This window comes from Sceloporus undulatus, chromosome 5 (assembly GCF_019175285.1).
Source record: "Sceloporus undulatus isolate JIND9_A2432 ecotype Alabama chromosome 5, SceUnd_v1.1, whole genome shotgun sequence".
NCBI classification, from domain to species: domain Eukaryota; kingdom Metazoa; phylum Chordata; class Lepidosauria; order Squamata; family Phrynosomatidae; genus Sceloporus; species Sceloporus undulatus.
This window is the reverse complement of record NC_056526.1, coordinates 22051871-22076478: the sequence shown is the minus strand read 5'-3', so window position 1 is coordinate 22076478 and position 24608 is coordinate 22051871. Positions and strand designations below refer to the sequence as shown.

The following is a 24608-nucleotide window of genomic DNA, read 5'->3' as shown; positions in this document are numbered from 1 at the left end:
TCCGGATGTCTATGAGCCTTTACATAGTGCTCCCCCTGGGCTCATGTTGTCCTGTGCATCAACCCTGGGCCAGGATAACTCAGACTAAATGTGGATCCAGCTCAAACCTGTCCCAAAGAGTCATAAACCTGTCCAAAAAGACCAGCTGTGTGCTGTGTAGTTTCTAGGAGACTCCATGGTAACTGATGGCAGACTGGAAAGCCTCGTGCATCCTGTAACTGCCTCTGTCATTGTGTCCACTGAAAAGACCCCTGTCATGCCCTGTGATGTTGGAAGGGGGTGCCTAGCCACATAGGTGCAGCCAGGTGCCCCGTTTCCACCCTTATTGGCTGGAATGAGAGTCTTCTCAAAGATGTGACAATAGAGGAAAGTCTGGTGGTAGCAGGTCTGTGGCACGGCGGCCATAGAGTGTGTAAACATCCAGTTGTAAACACCCCAGTCCAGGAACTGTCCTGGGTTAGGACACATGCAGTCCTGCCTGTCTGCTTTGGCCCTATATCTGGATCTTCAAGACAAATGATCAAGGAGTCCTGTTGCCTTCATGCCCAAAGGGTGGGCAAGAGTATGCACCTCTTTGAGGCATCTGGCTGACCACTGTTGGAAGCACAGTGGTTGATCAGATGCACTCTTGATCTAATCAGGCATCCTGAACTGTGTATTTTTCCAGCTAGTAACAATCCTATTAGAGACTCCATAGACAAAAATGATATGCCTTGCTTAGAAGCAAAGAAGCAAGCAACTGGCAGTTAAAATATAATTCATTTGCAATAGATTCAGTTTCCTTTTCAATCAGAGATGCAAACTAATGGTTATTTAATAGTAAATATAATTGAATGAATATAAGGAATAATAATTTTGCTCTGTACTTTGCCAAAAATGATTTTTAGAAGAATGTGCTAAAGTTTGTGTAGATACATAGTTTTAAATCATTCCTCACTAAATCTACTGACAATCCGGCCAACAGGTTAGTGAAGTAGCAGACATAGAAGAACAGAAAGGGTTTTTTTAAAATGCATTCCCTAAATTGCACATTACACAGAAACAACATTTAGTAGTAAGAATGTAAGTGCTCATATTAAAATGTGGCATATACTGCATTTACACGACTTCAGGAAAAAACAGCTCTTATTAGCACATTAATTCTGATACCATTCCACATGGCAAATGTCTGAAGTGAGACATAATTTGTTGGACACATTCAAAGTTGTATAAAATTACTAAATGATCAAGAGATTAAGAGGCACAACCAAAAGCTACTGTCATATGTTACATAGTGAATATCCATGTTACACTTGCATTAATTTTGATAAACAACTTTTGAATAGCTCAATGGATGAGAACTAACAGTATCAATATAAACAATATTTTCAACAAAGTTCAGAAAATCAAAACTGGACACTAAAGTGACACTAAAGACACTTAAATAACAGAAATATGTGGAGGCAGCACAGTGACCAGTGTGTTACATGCATAATACTCTATATCAGCATGCCAGCGATTGCTCCAGTATTACTGAAACCATTGCGACCATGTGACGATTTGACTTTCACAATGTGCCATATGTAGGTTCATTTTCAAGTGGTGACCACACTTTTACAAAACTTAAGAATTAGGCTTTAGCTGGAACCTGTAATGACAACTTCAAGATGAATGCATTTTTTAACTTTGAGCTATTCTACCTGTTAGTGAGATCACAACTGTTAGTATTAATGGTTGGAAATAATAACACCTGACAGTTAGGCATGTATTCTTTACATCAATCCATCCCAGCTATTTTATTTAACAACCTCTGACAGAGAGAGTACATAGTGTCAGTAAAATAAATGGTTTTAATAAAGTGAACCTATTTTATAAAATTCAAGATTAAGATTTAGAAATTAATATGAGAGGCATAGCAATGAATCTGAGGCATTACACCTATTAAATTATATTGCTCAGCATGAAATGCATGGTCTCAATCTTATCTGTAGTACTTGGAAACTTAGCCAGACTAGAAGATTAAGCACAAAGCAGTGGCACCAAGAGGTAAAAGTATGTTTAACTAGCTGATCTGTTAATCAGTTAAATCATGTGTAATAAAAAAAAAAAGTTCTAGTTTTGAAATGTTTTTCACAAGGACTTGTACCACAGCTGGAATGATTATACATGCAGGTAATACTCATTGGTTTAATTGAATGGGTGTATGAAACATGGCAGATCTAAAATAATGATGAGACACAGGCAGAGACATGATATGTTAAAACTGAAGTCAAAATAAAATAAAGTAACACTAATAAATAGAAAATGAAATGGACACAAAAGAGTACGCTAGCTTCTATAAGCACTCTTTCCATTTCAGAGCAGTGTGAAACAATCAATTAGATAACAGAATGCAAAATTCTTGCAGTTTGCCTGATTGTTATCATTATCCATCTGCTCTGGTAGATATTTGGTGGATCCAATGTGCAGACAGAAGTTGCCTCACTCATTTCAATGTTCTGTCTGTACGATGATATCAATACATGAAAACCCTCAGATTACACGATGCTAGTCCCCTTCTGCAGATAAAGTGCATTCTCCAGAAGCAAGAATCTTCCCCCACACCCTTGCAACTTGGCCAAACTTATTTTTTTAAGTATGCATAATTTTAAAAACCCATGCATTAAAAAGAACCTAGGTTTATCATTTCCCAGCAGAAAACAGTCCAATGTGTGGCACCGCTAAGGTGACTCTAAGGCAACATGGGGTTTTGGGAAGCTAAGAGTGTATAACTTGCACAAGATCTTCCTGACAGTAAGATCAACTTCATTTTAGCCTTTCCCTTACTGGTCAGAACTCAGAAGAATTTGAATATGTCTAAAGAGACTTTTAAGATTTTTTAAAATTATTTTATTTATTTATTTTGGCTGCTTCTTTGAGCGTCAGATCCACATGTCATTTTACAAGCTTCTTTGGATAATTTTCTCAATTTCACCAGTGATTTGCTATTTTTATACCAATGCACAGACCAATCAATAGAGGTTGCTGCAGCAAGATACTTAAGGAAGAAATCTCAGCAAGAAGCCCAGAAGTAAAATACTGTATGGTTCATTGTAAAACAAGTCATTCTATTCTCTTAGAAAATTAGGGCACTATTACCATAGTCTAGTATTATGAGACTACGTCCAAACTGCAGTTGTGCATGTGAAAGTAGTTATGTAGTTCTTTGGATCCTGGGCACTGAAAATCTGTATGTGGCTGATTTAGGAGTGGGAGTAATCTCCCTAAGAAAGATCTAAATCAGGGTTGAGAATTGTGTAATCTTCTAAAACTTACTGGATTCCAACAACATAACCTTTTCAACATAACCAATAGTGAGGTATTCTGGGAGTTGTAGTCCAGAATATTCCCATCTATGGGAATTTATATACGTTTATATAGCCCATCACAATCCTACAACTTTCTGTAAATTAAGTATCAGATACACAGAACATAGTGGTAAATATGACATCATACCTCTGGTTACTCCAATGTATCAGTGTATTAATATTTAATCTATTGATCTTTGGGTACTGCTCTAAAACTATACCTCATAATATGTCTTTCTTCATACCTGGGCTTAAACCTTCTCTCATTTCTGATGTCCTTCCTCCCAATTCATTGAGAAATCACCTCTCCCTTTCCTCTCAATTACATAGGATTTTTACCTAGTAACCAGTGGTGTTTCACATTGGCTCTTTCTACTTTAGGTTCTGGCCTTTCCAGCTGACCCTCTTCTTGCACAGATGAGCCAGCTGGTCCTCATCATTTCTCTGATCTTGAGATCAAGTGGTGAGTTCTTTGCATTCTCATCTGACTTGCATAAATATTACAGATGAATCAGACTTCCCATGCATGGTATTGGACATCAGATTGCAGTGACTGAGGTTGAAGTGACCAGACTGCACTCTGAAGATAAAGTAACCAGACTGCCCTTTGAAGACAGTGACCAGATTGCAGTCACTGGGCTTGAAGATAAAATGAGAAGAAGGAAATTTATAGAGGAATCATACCTGCAATCGGGTGGACAGGTAGGGCAGCAGATAAGAACCATTGCCAGAACCACTGATAAATCCATTGTGTTGTCATTTTGCTATAGTCGGGGCAAGAAGTATTTAGAGAGCAATTTTTAAATTGTCTTCCCATTGAGTACAATGGGGAAAACATTACTGCATCAGCACCAAGGCTGGTATAGTCCCCTCTGCAGCTGAGCTAGGTTGGAGGAAACAAATGGACTTAAGACGCAGCATTATCATATCCACTTCCAGTATGCCTTTGCTGGCTTGTTTCTAGAACCCTGAAGGTGAACTTAAGATGCCAGTGAAGCTTTACATGACTTACACAGAATGTGGCCAGCAGACCTTCATCAGTACAAGAGGAACAGCACTACTCTTGCTTCCTGAGCTCCTCCAGCTTTTAGGCTTATTTGCTTCTTCTTGTTCCTCTTCTTATTTGCTATCAAGTTGACTTTGACTTATGACAACCTTATGGATGAGAGACCTCCAAGAGCCGCAGTTGTTAACAGGCCTTCTCAGGCCTTCCAAACTCAGAGCCATGGCTTCCATTATTGAGTCATCATATGTGATGTAGTCTTCTTTTCCTACTACCTTCCACTTTTCTCAGCATTATCTTTTTAAGTGAGTAATGTTTTCTCATGCTAAAGCAATTTATTTTGGCAACTTTTTAAATGAAATGGATAGGCAAGGAATCTTCAATTCTTTTCCAAATGTTGTCTTTAGATGCTTTGCTGGCAACCTACACATTCAATAAATAAAACCACTACCACACAATATCGATTAAATTACTGTTAAGAGCAGGAAAGCCACTTCACTGTTTACTAGGAACAGCAGATAAACCTTTCATGTCATCTTCTTTGGAACACCTCTTCCAATAAAAATTATATTTCATTATGAACACCCATGGAGAAAAAGGTTAATCAAGTAAGCTGCTAGGCCTCAAGTACTTTCAATAAATATTTTATTTTGAGTCTGTCTCGAAAAATGCCACATTAAAATGCCACATTATTTAATTCTGATGAAATTCATGGAATTAAAATGGCTGAATTTTTCAGTGCAAATATGTAGTGCCATCAGACTGAGTGAAATCACACTTGATACTCACGAAGGCCTAAAGACCGTAAAAAGATAACAGTATATAATTCTTCAAAACACTGCACAGAATCTCAAATTAGAAACAATCAGTCACAGGGTACTTTCTAATGGTTTTTTTTCTTCAAAAAAATCTATTTTAAAAATGAGTATAGCAATTCTATACTTGAAGTCCATAAGCAGCAGTTGGTTTCAGATTTGGCAGGACATCTTGCTGCACCATCAGAATACAATACATAACACCCCTGTAGAGAAAAACACCAGCTGTAATACCCCAAATATGCTGACTGAAGTGAAGTGGACTCATGCATGGGAGGTACAGTATATCCCCCCCTTACGTGGGGGATCTGTTCCGGATCCTCCCGCGTAAGGGGAATCACGTGTATGCTCAAATCTCATTCAAAATAATGGGGTGCACTCCCGTAGCATGCCCCATTGTTTTGATTGGGGCTTGCCTTCCACGTGAGCTCAAGTCCACGTAAGGCAAGCCCGCGTAAGGGGCAGGCCAGCTGTACATGGCATAGAAGAGGATGTTCACACCATATCCTACATCCCTTCTTCCTTTTACAACAACACCAGTTGATACTGAGCTACAATCCCAGACGTATCATAAGGAAACTGCCCTATCATTGGCTATAATAGAATCAAATGGTCTAAATTGTTAGTTGTTAGTCACAACTAGATCAGAACCACTGAATCAGTGGGTCTTCTCTAGTTGGAATTGGCCTACAAGAGCTTAGCCAGTGACAATACCCTACTTTGCCCACATTGTTAAAACAGAGCGTATCTGGTAAAATAAAACTGAACACAAAACCTAACTGGCAGGGAGCTGACCAACAAGGAAAAATGCTGGAGAATAGCCAAGCCAATGGGAGCAATACACATGTGGAGGGCCTAACTCTAGTGAAAGCACCTTCCACTTTGTCTCACCTACACCAAGCTCACCAAACAAAAGGATGGGGGGAAACAACCAGACACAAGTAACTGGCACAAAGAAACAAGGGCTGGTAGCAAAAGAGAAGGCTTACTTTCAAGAAAGGGTTTTAACAAGGGGAAGAGGACTCTACCATGAGACACAGTGTGATGCCCACCTCAGGTGGCAGAAGAGGATGGGCATCAAATTGTGCATCCCTTTTACTTGCAGGCTCTCCACCACCCTATAGACTCAATTCTATAGAAAAGAAATAGCGAGTACATGGCTTTTCAAATCTGGCCAGGCATAAAAGAGATAATTAGGGCAAAGTACTATGTGTGAGGTATCTTCCGAGTTTGCCTATGTATCACAATGTTCAAAGGCATCCTGCCTACAATGCCTGCCTCTTATGAGCATGTCTTGGGATGGCTTTGCCACCAATACCTCTGACATGCCCAGTGCACCCTTATGGACAGTAGCATCCTTATCTCCCTGCCACATATACTAGGCACATCTTCACTTAGCACTAGCTACCTAATCTCACTGTTCATTCTAGCTAGATATCCAGATCCATCTGTTCCCCTAGTTTCCCCTACATCCCCCCAATTCCCCAGTGATGTGCTTGTGAAGCCTGATGTCACACAGATCTTGGTTCCTCTGTGGTGCTGGCTCCTCCTTAACAAGTCAAGACCAAGACAGTATCCTGTCCCAAACCTTCAGTTGCAATGAGCAGAGGGCAGGGTGTGCATAGCACATACCTTCATAATCTTAGTTGCCTTCTCAGATATCCTTATCACATGACCCCTGCAGTGGGCGAGCCACAGAAACACATCTTCAGCATTCAAAAGTACTCTTCACAACCATGCATATCACCTGGAGCAACTAGTATAGTGCCCAATCAGCTATGTCACCAAGCACAGAGCAAACAAGTGCTATAATAGTACAGTGTGATATTAATCTTAGAGACACCTAAAGTATCTTTTGGCTTTCAGACCAGATTCTTTCTGCAGTGCAGATGCAGCCTTTGACTTTACTAAACTACAAAGACCAAAATACCACAAGAGGCAGCCATAGCAGTTAAAGTGAAATAACAGCACTATAACAGTGTAGTGTGATAATGATCAGCTAACATCAAGGGCATACAATGTTTGTAAAGAAGCTTCCCCATTAAAGGCAAAGGGGGGGGGGTTTCAAATTAAAAAATAAAATTAAAATTCAATGGTTTTTCAATGGGAACCTGCAGGTTCTCCTAGAACCTGCTTGAGTCAAAGTATCATTACGTTTCATGAGTAGTGCAAAACTTTGTTTTGTTTTGACATCTTTTACTGGACAATGTAAAGGGGGAAAAATTGCTTGATGTTGTTTTTAGTTTAGCTTGCAATCAATCCAAATGAAGTACTTCAATCAAATGACAGGGTGTAAGTAAGCACAAGAGAGGTATTTTGTTCTATTTTGAAACAAATATGCTAGGATATTAAGCTCTTCCATTTGGAAGAATTTTAAAAATACATCAAATCACTTCCACCAAAACAGCTTTGGATCAATTTTAACACACTTGAACAATGTAATTATTAGTGATGGTGGAATTACTTATACGACCAAAAATGCCCCCACCTTGTATTTGGTAACATGTACTGGGCCTAGATGCAAAATCCATGAAAATTCCTCTCAAGTGCTCCTCATGAGGGATGTTCTGCATTTGGTAACGTTCCACTCGTGGCAAAACTTTTGAGAGGTAGAAAAGAGGGTATTATAAGCAATAAGCAGGATACACAGGAGACATTTTTGTCAAGGCAACATTAGAAATGACTTTAATTGCCTCTCACAATTAAGTATATTAATCATACTATGGCTGCATTCATATAAAACATTAAGCCAATGTTTTAACCATGTTTTAACCATGGTTTGTTGAACAAGCCAGAGTCTGTAAAGCAAAGTAATCATACTGTAGTTTATTTGGTTGGGTTCTGGTTTTCTTTCTTTCACTTCTTCTGGCAATACCTGAATGATATCTTCAGTGCCCCACTATCAGTAAATACCTGTTTTATTTATGCAGTTTATGGGGTTTGAAGATCTTGGAGAGTATTTTTCAAGTTGGGGGCAGAGAGCCTATATATTTGTGTGCAAAGCCTTTTTCCCCCTTTCTTTCTTTCTTTCTTTCTTTCTTTTTCTTTCTTTCTTTCTTTTCTTCTCTCTCTCTCTTTCTTTTTTTGAGGGTGTGTTTTGTCTCTGCATATGAATAATGTTTTTCTGAGGGATGTATTTGTGGAGTTCTGCAAGTATGTTTGTGCAGCATTTTGTATGTTTGTGAGAGTGGAGGATATAGTTTTATTGGGTATATCTATGTAAAGGGCTTTTTATGTGATGTTTGTGTTGCCTTTGTGGGGTGTTTGTGAGTTATTCATGGAGCTTGTGCCATGTATTTTGACTGTTCGTGTGCATGTATGTGTTTGAGTAGTACATGTCTTATGTAAAATCATTTTTGGAGGCAACTATGCAGTGCCATATTTGGAAGTCAGTCTTCATTTCTGTTTTGTACTCAAGATTCCTCAACACGTGACTTATTTTATTATATATTTGTTTATTTATTAGATATAAAATTATATCTTCTACATATTTCAGGCACTATATGTAACAAAAGCATTTCACAGCTTTTAGACACATCATTTGCTGTTCTGTTGCATTTTTCCTTTCTGTAAAATAGGTGTTTTCGATGTAAATCTGTTAATTTTCCAATTAGCAACAACCTGATAGCAACCATTTTCTGATCTGTCACACAACCCATGGCAACCATTTTGTAATGATGACCAGGACACTTTCTCAAAATGCCAAAAGAAACCATGTGATCCAAATCGGTGTGGACCCATGAACTAGCTGATGCCAGCTAAGTGCCTTGCATTTACCCAGCAACACAGGTGGGAATATATTTAACCAAGAAAAAGAATTAGTAATCAATGGTTTTTATCAATCCATTGTTTCCTTTGAGAATTTACAATTTTATAATAGGCAGATATTAAAGTCAAGCATCTTAATTAGATTAAAGCTGTGCTTTTAACACTGTAACATAGGATCTTTAACCCATGTTCTTCTTTCCACATGACATCAGTATAAAGTATAGGCATTCTGGCAATACAGTAGTTCATTGGGAATGGAAAGAAGTGTTACCATAAAAAATGAGAAAAGATGAGGACTTGCTGGGGAAGAAGGGAAAGCAAGTGAGAAATGTTAAGCTTTGAGAAGTGGCTCACTTTTTAGCTGCTCTTGTTCTACAGCTCTATGGAATAGCAAGAAGCCTGGTACAGGAAAACATCAAGAATAAACCAATAAACCAGGTTTCTGAGTTCAGACATAACTATAAACCACAGTTAAAATTATTATTATTATTATTATTATTATTATTATTATTATTATTATGTATCCTGCTCTTTTCCCAGAACTCAAGAGTGGTTTCACAATATTAAAAAAAAATACAAGGATTTAAATCAACACTAAACCTTGGCTTCAAATTAGAATCTGGAAATCAGCCACAGTATGTTTTTATCTTATTGTGATAAAGATGTTAAGATACACTACAATTATGCTTTAAAAAACCTGGCGTAGCCTTGTGTATAAGCCAATTTGAGGATGAAGGAAATTACAGTGGGGCCTCATTGCAGTGGGGTGCTACCATTAGGGACAATGGGGCTTCAGGTAAACCACCGTCCTGTTGTCCTTAATAGCAGCATGGCTATATGCACACACTGCCATTGAGGACAATAGTGGCTGTTTCTAATGGCAGTCCAGCCACATGCACACACCGCCATTAGGGACAATGGTACTTGAGGTTCTGCAGATTTTGATACCTGTGGGGGGAGGGTCTGGAATGGATTCCCGATGGATACCAAGGTTCCACTGTATAGTCAAACACATTTTCAGATCATCAGTTTAGAGAAAATGTGGTTTCTAAATAATCATTTCGGTTTATCAGGAAACTGGCAATGCTCTTCAAAAAATGATTCCAGAGGATACAAATGAAGATGCTTTCTATGTAGAAAAATAAGCTCTAACACTATTTCTTACATAATATTATGCTATTCCATTTAAAATGGGCATGCAAAAGTACAAGTGAATATTTCATGTGAATATTTACTTATTTATTTATCTTCTTGCACACTACCCTATAGGGTTTACATTTCTATGGTATTCTTCCTTTGGTCCACCATTGTAGATTTTTCAGTATGCAACTTTCAAGGACATGAAAGGGGGGACGCAAAAGTCATTGTCCTCAGTACAGCATGGAGTTAAGTGCTATTCAGCTCCCAGAAATAAAATCTTTTGGACTGTACTCTCTGTATCATTGCCCAGTAAGTTCCCTCTTCCTTCTCCCTTTTGCTAAAGTTTCACATCTTTCACAGAAACTTCCTTGGATCTAGAATCTCTAAGCCTTATCTATAATACTGCACCTTTGCAATTTTCCTTGGAGGGAAAAATACACTACTTGTTTATATTAAAAAAGACAACTTGTCAGCTCTGAAATATCTACCTAACTGCAAGCAGCTATATCAAGAAATATATTATCTAGTAAAGTCAACTTAGATATTTCATATGACCCTTCTGCCATTTTACCAAGTTTTGTATTTCTTCAGATGAGACATTGGAATTCAGCCATGGTATAAACAGATAAAACTTGGATATAGTTGCATGGGTTGGGTTGCATGATCATTCAGGGGGTTTATAAATCATGTTATATGAAGCTGTAGAGTGGGGAGGTCCAGTTCTCCTGTAGCACAGAGGCTTGAGCAACATAATTCTGGTTTATATGAAGCTACAGAAATTTGGCTTAATGTTGATTAGCAAACCAGGAAAATAAACCATAGTCATATCATTTTAAAATTTCCTACATGATTAACAGACATAAAACATGAGTCCCAGATTCAAACTTAACAGTGAATTCTGGCTTTAAACAAGGTAAGATCTTTGCACTGAGACCTGTGCACTGTGGAGAAGGAGAGAGACAAATGAAGAGTATTTAACCCTGATTTTCATTCACAGCTTCATGGTTTATGAAGGGTTAAGTGAAGCCCCAAACCATGATTTAAACTGAGGTAGATAGAAATGTGACACACTGAAATCTTTGTTTCTTCGAAGCTGACATAAGTAGAAGACACTTTGGATGAATTCTGCCAACACATCCAGAATAATTTCACTGATTATAGTGGGACAAATCTGAAGCAGCCTGAGGAAGCATATATATAAAAGTTCTAAGAATGTGTTCAGATTAGAAATTTCATGTGCAATGTTTGGAGAGGACTCTTCCTAGACTCAGCAAATCATTCTGCACCACATGCACCCAAGGAAAAAATGTTTACCTGGGATGGCCACAGTTAACCTTTTTTCCTTGCTGAGACGGTGCCCATGGAAGAATTCATTCATGGAAGGGGGGCCCCTCAAGAGAAATGATTCTGTGGAGGCGTGATCAGGGGGGGTTCTTAATAAAGGCAGTAGGTGAGTCCCTGAAGTCCTGGGATGGCTCTGATCACAAGGGGAAGGTGAAAATAGTCTTGCAGGAGATCCAAGAAAAAATACATACAGAAACAAAAGAGTTTTTTTACTTTAATTACTAAGCATTGATCCCTTGAATGACAATATCACATTGTTTTTCTCTCCCCACTCCCAAATCAACACCAACATATTGACACCACCACCCTACCATTACTACATCCCACAGAAGGACATATTTCTCAATCAGGTATGTCTTGACTGTATATTTTAGAAAATCATAATAGTAGCTGCTTAACTTGTGTCCAGTCAAGCTGAGCAAAAAAACACCTGCCATGTATAGTGGTCCACCGCTGGTTCGATAAGGCTTATTTTTATTGCCTACTTGAAAGTTCTAAATGTTTGGCTGCATGTTTGATACTGTTCTTGGATGCTGTCAAGAATCCGGCAGAATACCATTCATGGCTGTGTATGGCTTGGCAAGTCACAGGATGTGAAAACCTGAGATAAACCCTCTGCTTCCTTCTTCCTTCCAAATCACTTTCCTCCATTTATATTTTAATGATTATTCAGTATTTAGGCTCCATGCATACTTTTTTTGCATCACTGACAGTATTTGCATTTAACATTTACTCTGAACAGGTAGTAGTCAGATAATGATGGTGTCCTTATGCCTGGTGTCACCTGGTGTGGGAGAGGGGCTGCCAGGAGGGAGGCGGCAGAAGCAGCAGCCAAAAGCGCACACTCATCCCATCTCTTTTGCCGTAGCAGCAGCCTCCTCCTGAGGAGGGAGTCACCACCACCATGAAGTCTGGAGGGGCAAGCATACCCTTTTCAGCCTGCAGCAGAAGGAGGGCCTGACCAGGTGTCACCCTTCTTCTGATGTGTCACCTGGTGCGGACTGCACCCTCCACACCAGCCTAGTGAGACCACTAGATGCCCCAAACATTTTCAATCAGTAGAAATCTTGTTTAGATATTCATCAGAAATTTTCTCTTCCCCAATACCACCATCCCCAAAATAGTGGGCCTGTTGCTCACTCTCTTCTATCTGGTCCACATTCTCCCTGCTGAAAGGACAACCACAAAACTTTGCAAATCATGAACATTTGCATCTAGGTTTTTAATAAATGTACTGTATATACTTCATGTATAAGTCTAGAAATTTTTGTCAAAAATTGACCCAAAAAACCTGAATTGACTTATCCAGGGGTCAATGTCAGTACTGTACTTTAGCTCAAAGAGGAACCATCCCCTGGTGAAAGACAAGAGTGTAGTCTGTCCTGGAAGCACTGAACCCTCCCCACTCTGATTTCTCATCCATCCAGCATTTCATGTGAACACAAACAGTTATGCCTGCTGGAATTTTGTAAGTTCTTTGGAATTGTTTTCCTTTGCTTCATCCTTTAGATCCTTTGTTACATGCCCCTTGGGTTTTACACCTGACTTATCCACAGGTCATATCAAAATCCATAATTTTATCCCTAAAACCTGGTCTCAACCTATACATGAAGTTGACTTATAGTCGAGTATATACGATAATTCAGTTTTGAACATTTGTTCATTTTAACACATGAGGAGCACAGTGGATCAAACATAATTCTAAATGTATTTCAACACTGAAGAGAAGAAGGGGCTACTTTATCAGCACCATAGTTTATTGAAGAGATTGGTTCCCTTTGGATGTAAATGTGCTTCTTTGATACAGCTCCCTACCCCCATCCCAGCAAAAGTATATTTTGTAGTACGCAAAGCATGTACATTCAAGACATACAGAATATGCTGAAATGCCAAAAGGATATGATCTATAGCCATATCAAAAAGGACAAGATTATGAGCAGGTGGAATTTATAGCCAGGGTTTACATTTTGAAAAGCCACCGGATTTGTCCTCCCCATTCCCATCCTCATTATTCAAATATATATAACTTATATGTAATTCAGTGGATGACCTTAATTCAGATCAGGCCATTGTACTGTACTATAAAGATGACTGCATGCATACCTTTTCCTCTGAGTGCCACTGCTGAGCAGTATATTTGGTTGCTGTGGGCCCTGACTATGCAGGAGGAAAGTGTCTATGGTTGGCACGGTGGCTGATGCCTCCTCACTTACTTTAGGGCTGCCGATCTTGCTCTTTCCAAGTTTGCCTTTGCTCCGCCGAGACTGCTCATGATCAAACTCTAAGTCTTCCAGACGCTGGGTGAGGGCGAGTTTTTGCTGGATAGCCATCCGCAGCAAAGAGTTTAGAGTCTTCTTCTCATCCTCTGCAGCTGCCAATTGCCTCTGCATCTCATCTAGCTGTGTGACATATTCATCACACCTGGAGGGAAGAGGAACACAAGTGAGGTGTATGGAAAGGGAATCTTCTTGCCAATCAATTGTACTCTCCATAAACTCCTTCATGAATGTCAGCTGGACAGTTAGGGGTAGCAGTACAATTGTCAGCATAAACTAGCTAAATGGAGAGAATTGCTTCTAGCAGTAATTTATGGGATTACGGCAATTGGAAAAAATATTTCAAAAGCATCAGATGTGGTTGCCAGTCACCACTGGCTATTTCTATATGCAGCTTGGATCAATCTGATGTCACTCCATGGAATTTTTATATAAAACAGACCCATTCAATTGGCCTGAGTGAAGTGGCCATAAGTCATGTCTATAAGAGACCGAATCTAAACTCTTCTCCAAGCAGCAGAAAGTAACCAAACCCTGGGGACATACACAAGATATTAATGAACATGACATTAGTATGCTCTAAGAGATGCATTGATCTAAAGTACATTTGTGACCATCAGTTGTGTAACCTGTATAAAAGAAGTTTTTATACAGTAGTTCCTTAATAGATTAGCTTAAAACAGATAGAATAGCAAGATGAGGACAACAAGCAGCATAAGTCTACTGTAATTTCTTTCATTTCGCTCTATTTTATTTTAATTTTATTAAAATAGTTCTGTGTCACTCTTTATTAAATTAAATTTCAGGTTGATACACAAAACAACTCACACTTACCCACTCATCCTGATTAAGATTCTCAAGAGAGTGATCTCTTCGAGCTGAGATTCTATTCATTTGTGCTCAAGCAGAACACTCTGCTAATGTTAGCATGCCAGATAAGCTGGCATGTGCCTCCTGACACAGGCCAGCTGTATCTACAGCCATCTTTTTCCTCAGTACCTCACTCCCCAGGGTCTTCATGGCCAAGGCAATATGGGAAAAGTGTCTTTTGACAGGTAAGCAACCTCATTTCTATTGCCTAGGCCACCAAGATGCCACAAAGCCAGGCAATGAGGAAAGAAGAAGGTATAGATATTGCTGGCCAATGCTGGGAGGTGCACCTTGGATGGCCACCACCTCTTTGGGCAGCACACAAGTGTATCAAGTGCTCAGGCAATTCCAGTTGTGACAGGGAGGTACCTCTGGGCTACCTCCTTGTGCAAGCAACAAGAAAGTCAAACTTAAAGCAGAACAGTCTGCTCCATGTGTTGTTTGCCTCTATAGGATCCTGGCTTAATTTCCCATATTACTGTGAAATCTGAGATGGCCTGCCACTTTTATCCACTCTGCTTGCAAGAAGAGATGTGTGTGAAACTTTGTTATAGCAATTAAGTTAATGTGATGATGTAAAGATTGTAGCAAATAACAAAAAAATGGTAATGACCCAATGAAGTTATGAGTAGGCATGTTTTTTAAAAAGCCAAGACATTATGTCACTGTATTAGTCACTGATTGGAATGAAGCACATTTAATTATACTGAAAGCATAGCCTCTTTCCTTACAGGAATTCTCATTATGGTGGAAGCCAAGTGCTGTAGTTAAGTGACTCTGATACTATCGCTTATCAAGAGATCAAACTTCCTTGTTTCCAATCATGTAAATACTTTATCAATGGCTAATTTGCTCAACATATAAAAAAATAAATAAACCAGAGAGAGGTAATTATGGTGGCCTATTTAGATCCACTCTCACTTCTTTTCAACTATACTCACAATTCACATTTTGTTAATATATAACATCTGCTTCTTTATATGTTAACATCTGCACAGACTGTATATTCAAGAACTGGGTAACTCCAAAAAGACTCCGAAAGTAAGAAGCAATTAGTAAAAACTGGGAATTGCTTAATTTATTAATGTTTGGAGCTCACCACAAATCCAGCACTAAAAATATGAAAGAATATGATTAGAAACCTGTTATTTGTATACTTCTCTTTCTCTCTCTCTGCATTTTCAGCTACCTATGCTGCTGCTTCAAATTTAAGTAATATCATCAGAAATAAAGGCATAAAAAGTATAACTTTATTTCTTATATTACAGTGAATCCTTGCTATCTGCTGGGGTTTGGTTCGAGGACCCCTCGTGGATACCAAAATCCTTGGATGCTCAAGTTGCATTAAATACAATGGTATAGTAAAACTGTGTCCCTTACAAAAATGGCAAAATCAAGATTTGCTTTTTGCAATGTATATTTTTAATAAATATTTTCAAGCAATGAATGGTTGAATCCATGGATAAAGAAGCCATTGATATAGAGGGCTGACAGAACTCACAACACAGAAACTGGTGTATTCACACAGGAAGACACTACACACCAGTGAAGGAGGCTAAAATACTGCCTTAAATTGGCGACAATGGTTCTAGTACCTGGTTGCAAACATGGCTCTCAAGGATGAGAAGGTTGCTGCATCTTCTTTCAAAGCCTTCAATTCATTGCGCAGTTTAGTCATGGTTTCTGTCACCATGGCCTTCTCATTTTCATACTTATTCTTCAGATTGGCCAGGGCCACTTCAGCTGTCTGAAACAAAGACATGAGCACTTCATAGATTTGCAATGAACAGAAACTAAGATGACACCTAGGATTCTAAGTGCTCAGAGAAGATTTTACCAAACATAGACCATATACTCACATTTATACTGCATGTTGCTTGTGCATGTTGCTTGTTTTCATCTGGTATTATAAAATACAATTGTATTATAAAATACAATTGGCATGCATTACATGTCAAACATTTGAGGCCTTCTTTGGCTTGAGAGCTATAGCTTGACTGGAGCTTGAGAGAGACTTCATTTCCAATTTGTATGCTTCTTTTGCTACATTCTGGGCTCCAGTCAGGATAGTTTTGCAGATTTTTGGAAAAATATATACATGAGCAAAACTCATTTAACAGAGGCAACAGTGGGGGTGGGTGAATGTAAATGTGATGGTCAAGGGATGAAATTCCTGCATAATTCCAGTCTTCCTTCTTTACATGAAAACTGCTGAAACTAATACATATAAATCCTTAAATGTCTAACTGCCCAATCCTAATAACCATTGTGGCAAGAAATATAACCCTAGAATTATGGAGGGAAAGGTTGAGGCATCTTCATGAAATTCAAGAAACCTAGAGCCTTATTTCATGACCAAAGAAAGTTGAGAGGCAGAGAGAGAGAAATGTTATTCTCCTTGCCTCTCCTGATGCTGTTGTAACTCTTCTGTTCTCTTTCCTGAGAAAGATAGTCATAAAAGCATGCTTTTTGCCAAACAGATTTTTCCAGCATGACAAAAGACACACTTTCATGACCATCTCCTTTGGAAAGAGAAAGGGTATGAGGAGAGACAAGGAGAAAGCTTCTTCTCAGCTTTATTTTGTCATATGCTAAAACTCCTTCTTGCTGACTCTTTCCAATCTTAGACTAAATATGTCTGCTTTGGGTTGCCTTTTTGGGACATGGGCTAAGGGAATTAATTCCTCTTAAATTGTAGCACTGGATTGGTTGCAAAGCAGAACAAAAACGTACATGCAAATCTGTATATTTAATCCCATTCTATTCTAAAGATTTATAATTGCAAGCATGCTTAAAGGAACACGAAAATGTAAACTAACAAAACCAAGTTAATGTTAAGGAAAATGCAACATGGGATATACAGTGATAGAAATAAAACATGTATGTGAGAGTCACTATGACTAAGCAAAAGCAATTTAGAAGCCACACAGGTGTAAAAGCTAATGTAATTTAGCAGTCCTAAATGCCAAGGACAGAAATGCAGAGTGGATAATTGAAAACACCTGAGAATCGTTAAGTGGACAAGATGAAATGATGAAACCATTAATTATGGGTTGAGCTATGAGAACCAATCAAAATGGATGTACACGCCCACTGGGTGGAAACTGGCTAAGTGGGTGGTATTTTACAATGGCTATAATAATTGCTATGATTCCCAATGTATTTTTGTGGAGTAGTTTGGAGTAGTGTGGGTAGTTGTGGAGTTTTGTGAGTAGTTTGGAGATTGTGATTTGTGAGGGCATTAGTATTTGTATATAGTAGAATAAAGTAGATCTTTTATATGAGACTACTGAGTTGTCTGGTGTCTTGGGTGAAGATACAAGAGCCAGCAGGATCCTGGAGAAGTGTGAAGACTTCTGTGGAGCAAGAGTAAGAAGGCTTGGAGAGTTTGTCAGGGTCTTCAGCCTATTCTCTGAAACTCTGCTGCTTTAGAGCAAAGCTTTAACCACTGGCCAAAACTGGTCAGCGCCGGTGCATAACAAGGTGGTGAGTTAGAGCCAGAGGTGAAGAGCTACAACTCCCATCATCCCTGACAGTTAATTCAGTATTTGAACAAACATATCCAGTTAGTTCCAGCTAAGTAGTTCCACTCATTACTTAAGAGTTGACTTAACACATTTCCTACTGAGACAATGATCATCTCTAGTTGGAAATAACACTTCATTTTAGACCATTCAACCAGTTTCTTCAAAGGAAATTTGGATACAGAGGTCACAGAATAAAATGACTTAACAAATTCCTATTGAGACAATGGATCATCTCTAGTTGGAACTAGACCATTCAACCAGTTTCTCTAAAGGAAATTTGGATACAGAGGTCACAGAATAAAATGTTTGGTGAGAGATTAAAACAAAAACAAAAGAAACCCCACATTTTATGAGGAAAATATGTAAACATCCTCAAAATTACTCATTAGAACACACACATTAATCATTTAAGTGCAGATGAGGAATTAATAACAGTTTACCTGCTTGTTTGCTTTCAGTACCGCCCTGAGGGTTGCTATCTGCTCTCGTTTTGTACTCAAAAGGGACTTCAGTTTCAGTATTTCTTCCATTAAGGCTTCCTTGTCCTTATCAATCATAGGTACTAGTTCACGGGCTGCCGCACGCTGCCGGGATAGCTGCAGCGACCTGTCTACAGCCTTCTGCAAGTGCTTGATTTGGTCCCTTATTATGGCATTCAGGTTGTAAATATTCATTGGCTCTTTGCGAATGTCACTGGTGTCAGAAACGGGAGAGGAAGGAGGGGCTGTGATGACAGGAGAAATTGTGGGTGTCTTTGTTGGACTTTGTTCTTTGTTAAGTTCTGTTCCTTCTTTTGAAACCTGTTCAGTTGGTGTCCTGGCTTCTACGGGGGACGCCATTCCTCTCCTGACAAGTCGGGGAGACAGAAGCCCTCTTGGATCATCAGGTCCCTTCAGGCTTCCACTTCTAGTAACTCTGCTTTGTCTGTAATAATCCAACATAACCCTATTAGGAGTTTCGTTGTTACACAGACATACATGATGATAGAGCTGTGCAAGTTCTTCACTGAAAGTCACCAGCTCATCCTGAGCTGTGTTGAGGGTATTGTGGTTCTCATTTGCAACACCTGTAATTCTCTGCAATTCCTTTTCCATCTGCATCATTTTCTCATGGCTTTCCTTAGTTGACCTTTCCAGGTTTGTCACCTGTTCATCATATATCTGGATTCTACTCTCATATTTTGTCTTTTCTTCAGTGTAGTTTTCAACACATTTATTGTATTTTTCTTTTAAGGCTTTTATTTCAGCTTTGAGGTCAATCACCTCTGTAACAGCCACTTTGTATTTGCACTCTAGAATCTCTAAGCCATTAATGTCCACTTCATAATCATGGGTTTCTTCCCCAGAATCTTGGCCTTTCTCAAAATCTACATCTTTCAACTCTTTGTTACTCTGTAGGCCCCTCATAGCATTGACATGCTCTGTGAGCCTGTGAACCCGTTCATGTTGCTCAGTGAGTGCTCCCTTTGTATGTTCCAGCTGTGTCTGAGACTCCTGAAGATTGGCTAGGAGAATAGCTTTCTCACGCTCTACCTGCAATAACCCACAAAAAAGATATTAGTGTCTCAAATAAGAAATGATGGTAAAAAAACATAGGGACTCAATAACCATGGTAGCTGGCAGGGGAGATATCATGATCATGAGAGTGGTTTTCACAGGGTGAGGCTCATCTATTGCACTCTGTTTGTGCTGATCCTTGTAATTCTTGCAAATGCAGGAAACATGGTTGCACAATTTGTGGTAGTGGTAAAACTGTATTTGCACCTTACCCTGTTTTTATATGAGCCAGTATTGTGTAGTGGTTTTTGCAGTGGACTATTACTCTCTCAGCCTCAGATGGAGGCAAATGCAACTACCACCACCCCAGACATTTCTTGTATAGAAAACCCTGTAATAGGATCAGGGTTGTCATAAGTCAGAAAAGACTTGACAACACACAACAAAACAGGAAAAAATCTTAGTATGGCACTTTAGGTTTCCTGCAGAGGCAGATTTCTCTTCTAGTCTGATTGCTAAAGAATCTCATAATCTCCTCTGAGGTTTGGAGTTTTTTGAGGTTTTTTTTTTTGGGGGGGGGGTTAACTAATATATAATTTTAATGAATTATAATATTTATAATTTTAATAGGATGGTATTTGTATAAAATATATCCTAGTTTAAAAAATCAGCTTAAATACCACTGCATTGTTTTAAAAAAATGTAAGTGAAATTAAGCAGAAGTAAAAACATGGTGTAGTGCTGTGAGTGTTGGACTATGACTCCATAGACCAGGGTTTGATTCCCCAATTGGCCATGGGGAATCCTGGGCAAGTCAAATGCTCTCAGCCTCAGAGGAAGCCAAATGCAAACCTCCACTGAACAAATCTTGCCAAGAAAACCCCATGAAAGGGTTGTCATTAGTTGGAAATGACTTGAAGGCATACAAGAACACCAACAACAAAAACACCAAAACAAGAGATGCACAGCTTAGGAACTACTCAGAAGAGAGGGTGGAAAATAAACTTGTCTTTTCCATCAAATCTAAAAATTACTTTAATATAAAATTTCTGGGAATAAATCTGTTTTAATCTGCACCTCTGTTCGATTGTTATTCTTGTTGTTGCTTATAAAGCAACCATATTGCACTAAGAGTTGTTCATAATGCATCTGAGGAAGTAGATCAAGTGCATGAAAGATCATGCTACAACTTCCTTCGCACAGTTAGCCTCAAAAGCACTACAAGATCCCTATGCATTCTGATATTCCAGGTCAACATGGCTATGTCTCTGAATTCTAAGAGCTGTACAGTAAAACAGCAAGAGAAAAATAAACAATCCTTCCATTCCTTCTTCAGTTTTCAAAAATACCTTTGTGTCATCAAAACATTGTCAACTATTTTTTTTAAAAGCTAGAAAACTTTAGTGGGAGGTTTAGTTACATATTTTAATTCAAGATATTAAAGAAATGTCAATAACCCAACAGTGTAAAATTAAACACACATATACACAAATGAGCCATATCAAGCGCAAATTGTTTGATGAGAAATAATAAAATCAAGCTTAATGACTTTGCTACATCATGGCCATCACCAATTTAAAACCCTAAAAACATACAGGATTTTAATTTATGGGAATGTTAGGTGGAGATATAATTAGGAGCAGCGCTCTTGCTTCAGGCAATAATCTTGTTAGTGTCTATGTCTGTTTTACCGTTGTCGTGCTCAAGCTACACAGAACCCTACATCGACAAGCTACCTACCACACAGCAGTAATCTGTACACTGAGAAAAAGTTAATATTTTTCATGCAAAAAAACTTTTAAGCTCTACTCAAACTATGGAGAGTGTGGAAATATTACATTTTTTAAAATATCTAAATGACAGCTGCTAGAATTGCCACGCATGGTGAGTTCCAAAGGATAACTTTTCTAAGCTCTGGATTCATGTATACAGCATATTATATGAAACTTCTTTTTAATAGTTAAAGTCATGTGTTACCTGCATGAGTTGTTGCTTCAGTTTTTGCATTTCAGAGATGTTAAGCTCACTGAAGAGATCAGAGACTGGGTGCAGAGACTCTCCTTTCCTAACTGTGGGAGTCCGAAAGTCACCATTCAGTTTCATGTGGGGTCCATGAATGTGTCCATTCATTTTCTCATCATTATTGGGTTCATTCCCATCCTCTCCAAATTTTAATCCATCTACTGAGATATTAATATGGTTATTATACATACTATCATTTAGATTGATATACTGGGAAAGTTCCTTCCTCAGATTGTTCTTTTGCTCTCTTTCATTCTTTAATGTCTCCAAGGCTTCCTCTAGTTGATGTTCAGCAATTTCCTTTAACCGAATGGCATCTTCTAGCTGGCTATTAAGCAATACAGTTTCTTCTTCAAACCGTTTTATCTCATGTTTCAGACCTTCATATTCAACCTGGATTAGATAAGATAAAGAACATTCATAATACTAAAACTTGGATCAATAAACATCTTGCCATTTGTTGCATCTGTTGAATGAAGGAACCAAAAAAGAAAAGACTGTATGTGTATAGAATCATTGAGTGAGAAAAGGATTAAGGTATTACAGACTGCATATACTTCTGGAGAGATGTCTTGCGGCTTTATCACACAAGACTAGAAAAGCAGAATTTTAACAGGATAAAAGTGTCTCTGGGTGGTACTTATCAAATCATATACCCATCTTGCCGCTGCCTTGCACTCCATTCCATTACTGTGGTGCACCTTTTCGTTGTCAGGCAAAACCCATCAAGAGGTTCTCAATCTTGCTGCTATTCCATTATTGCCTTTGTACAATATGTCCCTTCTGCTGCAGTTCCACTTCTTAGGAGATTATCACACGGAGGCTTACAATCCTTAAATCGTGGCTAGGTCGTCCCTAAAGCACAAGGGTGTGATTGCCGTTTGAGCTTGTGTCATGTGATTAGATCGTCATGGAGGCGTCCCGTCATTAAAGTGTTTGCAGAGCCGCCATTTCTCTGCATAACCGAATTTCCGTGAGACAAGCATGACCAGTGATCACACCTTCGTGCTTTAGGAACGATCTAGCCACGTTTTAAGGATGGTAAGACTCTGTATGATAATCTCCTTAGTCATGTGATGTGGTGGGCATGATTTTGCTCCTCTCCCCTTCACAACAACTGACACCATCCCAAAGCCAGCTGCTGTGTGCACATTCACACAGCAGCCCACTTCAAGAGGTATTTGGCAGCTGTAATTTCTTGTCCCTCCCCCATCCGCTTCCTCCTGAAATACGGGACTACTGTGTGAGTGTGCACACCATAGCATCAAGCTTCAGGAGGGGGGCAGAGCAGTGATCGCAACAGCCAACACCTTCCCAAAGCCGACTGCTGGGTGCACATTCACAAAGAAGCCAGTTTTGGGAGGCAGTTGGTAGCTGTCATTGTTTGTTCCCAAGCTCCCCCCCTTACTCTTGGAAGGCATCATTTGGTAGTACCAAAAACTGACTGTGACCATGGATCACCAAAGCGCTTTCATGGGGGAAAGTGTGATAAGAAATTATGCCAAATTGGTATGATTGCATTCTTAAACTAGCATGATTGTGGTGGGAAAGCAGGCTGGTGTGAGAAACTTCTTAGTTTCAGGACTATCCTATAACAGAATCAATATTCTCTATATAAAGATTGCATTGTAGAAGTTAAATAGGCTTGCACATTTTCCATGGTAACAGAATAAACATTTCATGTCTTAACAAAAACATTTTGATTTTTAAGTGTATCATCACCCTTATGTATATCACCACATTTAAAAAAAAATACAACGAACAGTCAATTGTAAGAAATGGGAGGTTTGAAAGATTACATTGAAGTTTATAAATATTTCCTGGAAAATATACATCCATAGTGTTTAGTTAAATGTGTCGATATTACTATATCATGAGAGAGTGTTGGTTTTTTGCTAACCGCAAAAGAAATACAAATTATTTCCTCTGTGGTAGAATCAGATTACTAACACAATTACTGTGTAATGAGTAAGCTCAGAAGGTAATCAGATCTTTTTTATTTTAAAAATGACAGCAATTTACAAAGTTGCAAAAAAGGAAGCGAAATGAAAAAATACCTCTTTTTTATTTTAGAAAGCCAAACACATTCTGTGTTTACTATATACTATCTATGTTCATTATAGAATAGAATGATGTATGATATCAATTATTTCTAAATATAGTTTGGCAGCCAAAGAACTATTTTAGGCACGCCTAAACAGGCTTGCAAATCCCAGTGGGATTTTGACTTTATTGCTCTCTACAGAAGGCGCCCCAATACCATTACTGTGTAATAGCATGAACTGCTTTTCAACTTCCTTCTGTTTTTAAAGTGTGTACTCTCACAGTGTGTTTGCATTTTCTGTTTGGGAAAGAAAAATTCAAAATCCCATCAGCCACACAAGTTGCTTCTTTGGTCCTAGCCACTGCAGTTTCTGATAACACTGACAATCAATAAAATCTATGGTTCCCCAAAAGAGAAAGACTATTGGCCTTTCATATTTGTGGCTTTGACTTTTGTGGATTTGATTATTTGTGGATTCGATTAATATGGTCTCTCTAGGAATCTCTAGGTCATCCAGTGTGACTCTGTCAGAAGGTGATCATAGAGTCACACTGGAAGACTTAAAGATTCCTACAGACTTTTCCTCTAGGCACTTTTTAGTCCTCCAGTGCAATTCTATAGTTGATTTCTGCTGGATGTTTGCTACAGAGTTGCATTGGAAGACCTAGAGAGATTCCTGGAGAGATGTTCTCTCAGGTTTAAAAAAGAGCTTTTTTTATTTGTCTCCTCCCCCCCCCCCCCCACACACTTTTACAGAGACCCTGTGCCCCTAATCCCAGCAAATGTGGAGGGTCCAATGTACACAGCATGCACAGTATAGTGGTAGAAATGTATATAATAGATAGGAAAAAATTCTTGTGTATATAATCACCATGTAGTTATGTGCCTCATTAAAAGGAAGAGGCTTTACATCCTTAAGGTAATTTAACAATCATACACACACACACGTTGACAGAACTATGCATCACACACTATAC

The 24608-nt window shown here is 38.7% G+C and overlaps 1 protein-coding gene and 1 non-coding gene across 11 annotated transcripts in view; one reads left to right on the top strand and one right to left on the bottom strand.

Moving 5' to 3' along the window:
* BICD1 (BICD cargo adaptor 1) overlaps nt 1-24608 on the bottom strand; it is a 123003-nt gene that overhangs the window by 21077 nt on the left and 77318 nt on the right. For 3 of the 10 annotated variants that reach the window (XM_042468823.1, XM_042468826.1, XM_042468824.1), the window contains exons 4-7: nt 21543-21980; nt 18510-19601; nt 16138-16289; nt 13610-13817 (exon numbers count right to left, since the gene is read on the bottom strand). In XM_042468823.1, coding sequence (XP_042324757.1) covers nt 13610-13817; nt 16138-16289; nt 18510-19601; nt 21543-21980 — 1890 coding nt within the window. Of the gene's footprint in view, nt 1-7632; nt 7744-11366; nt 11558-13499; nt 13818-16137; nt 16290-18509; nt 19602-21542; nt 21981-24608 lie in introns of those variants that run through there. The other 7 variants (XM_042468818.1, XM_042468820.1, XM_042468819.1 and 4 more) reach the window with 5 other exon arrangements.
* On the top strand, nt 19678-19839 carry LOC121932333. The gene has a single exon (XR_006104321.1). It is a non-coding gene; the product is annotated as a U1 spliceosomal RNA (small nuclear RNA).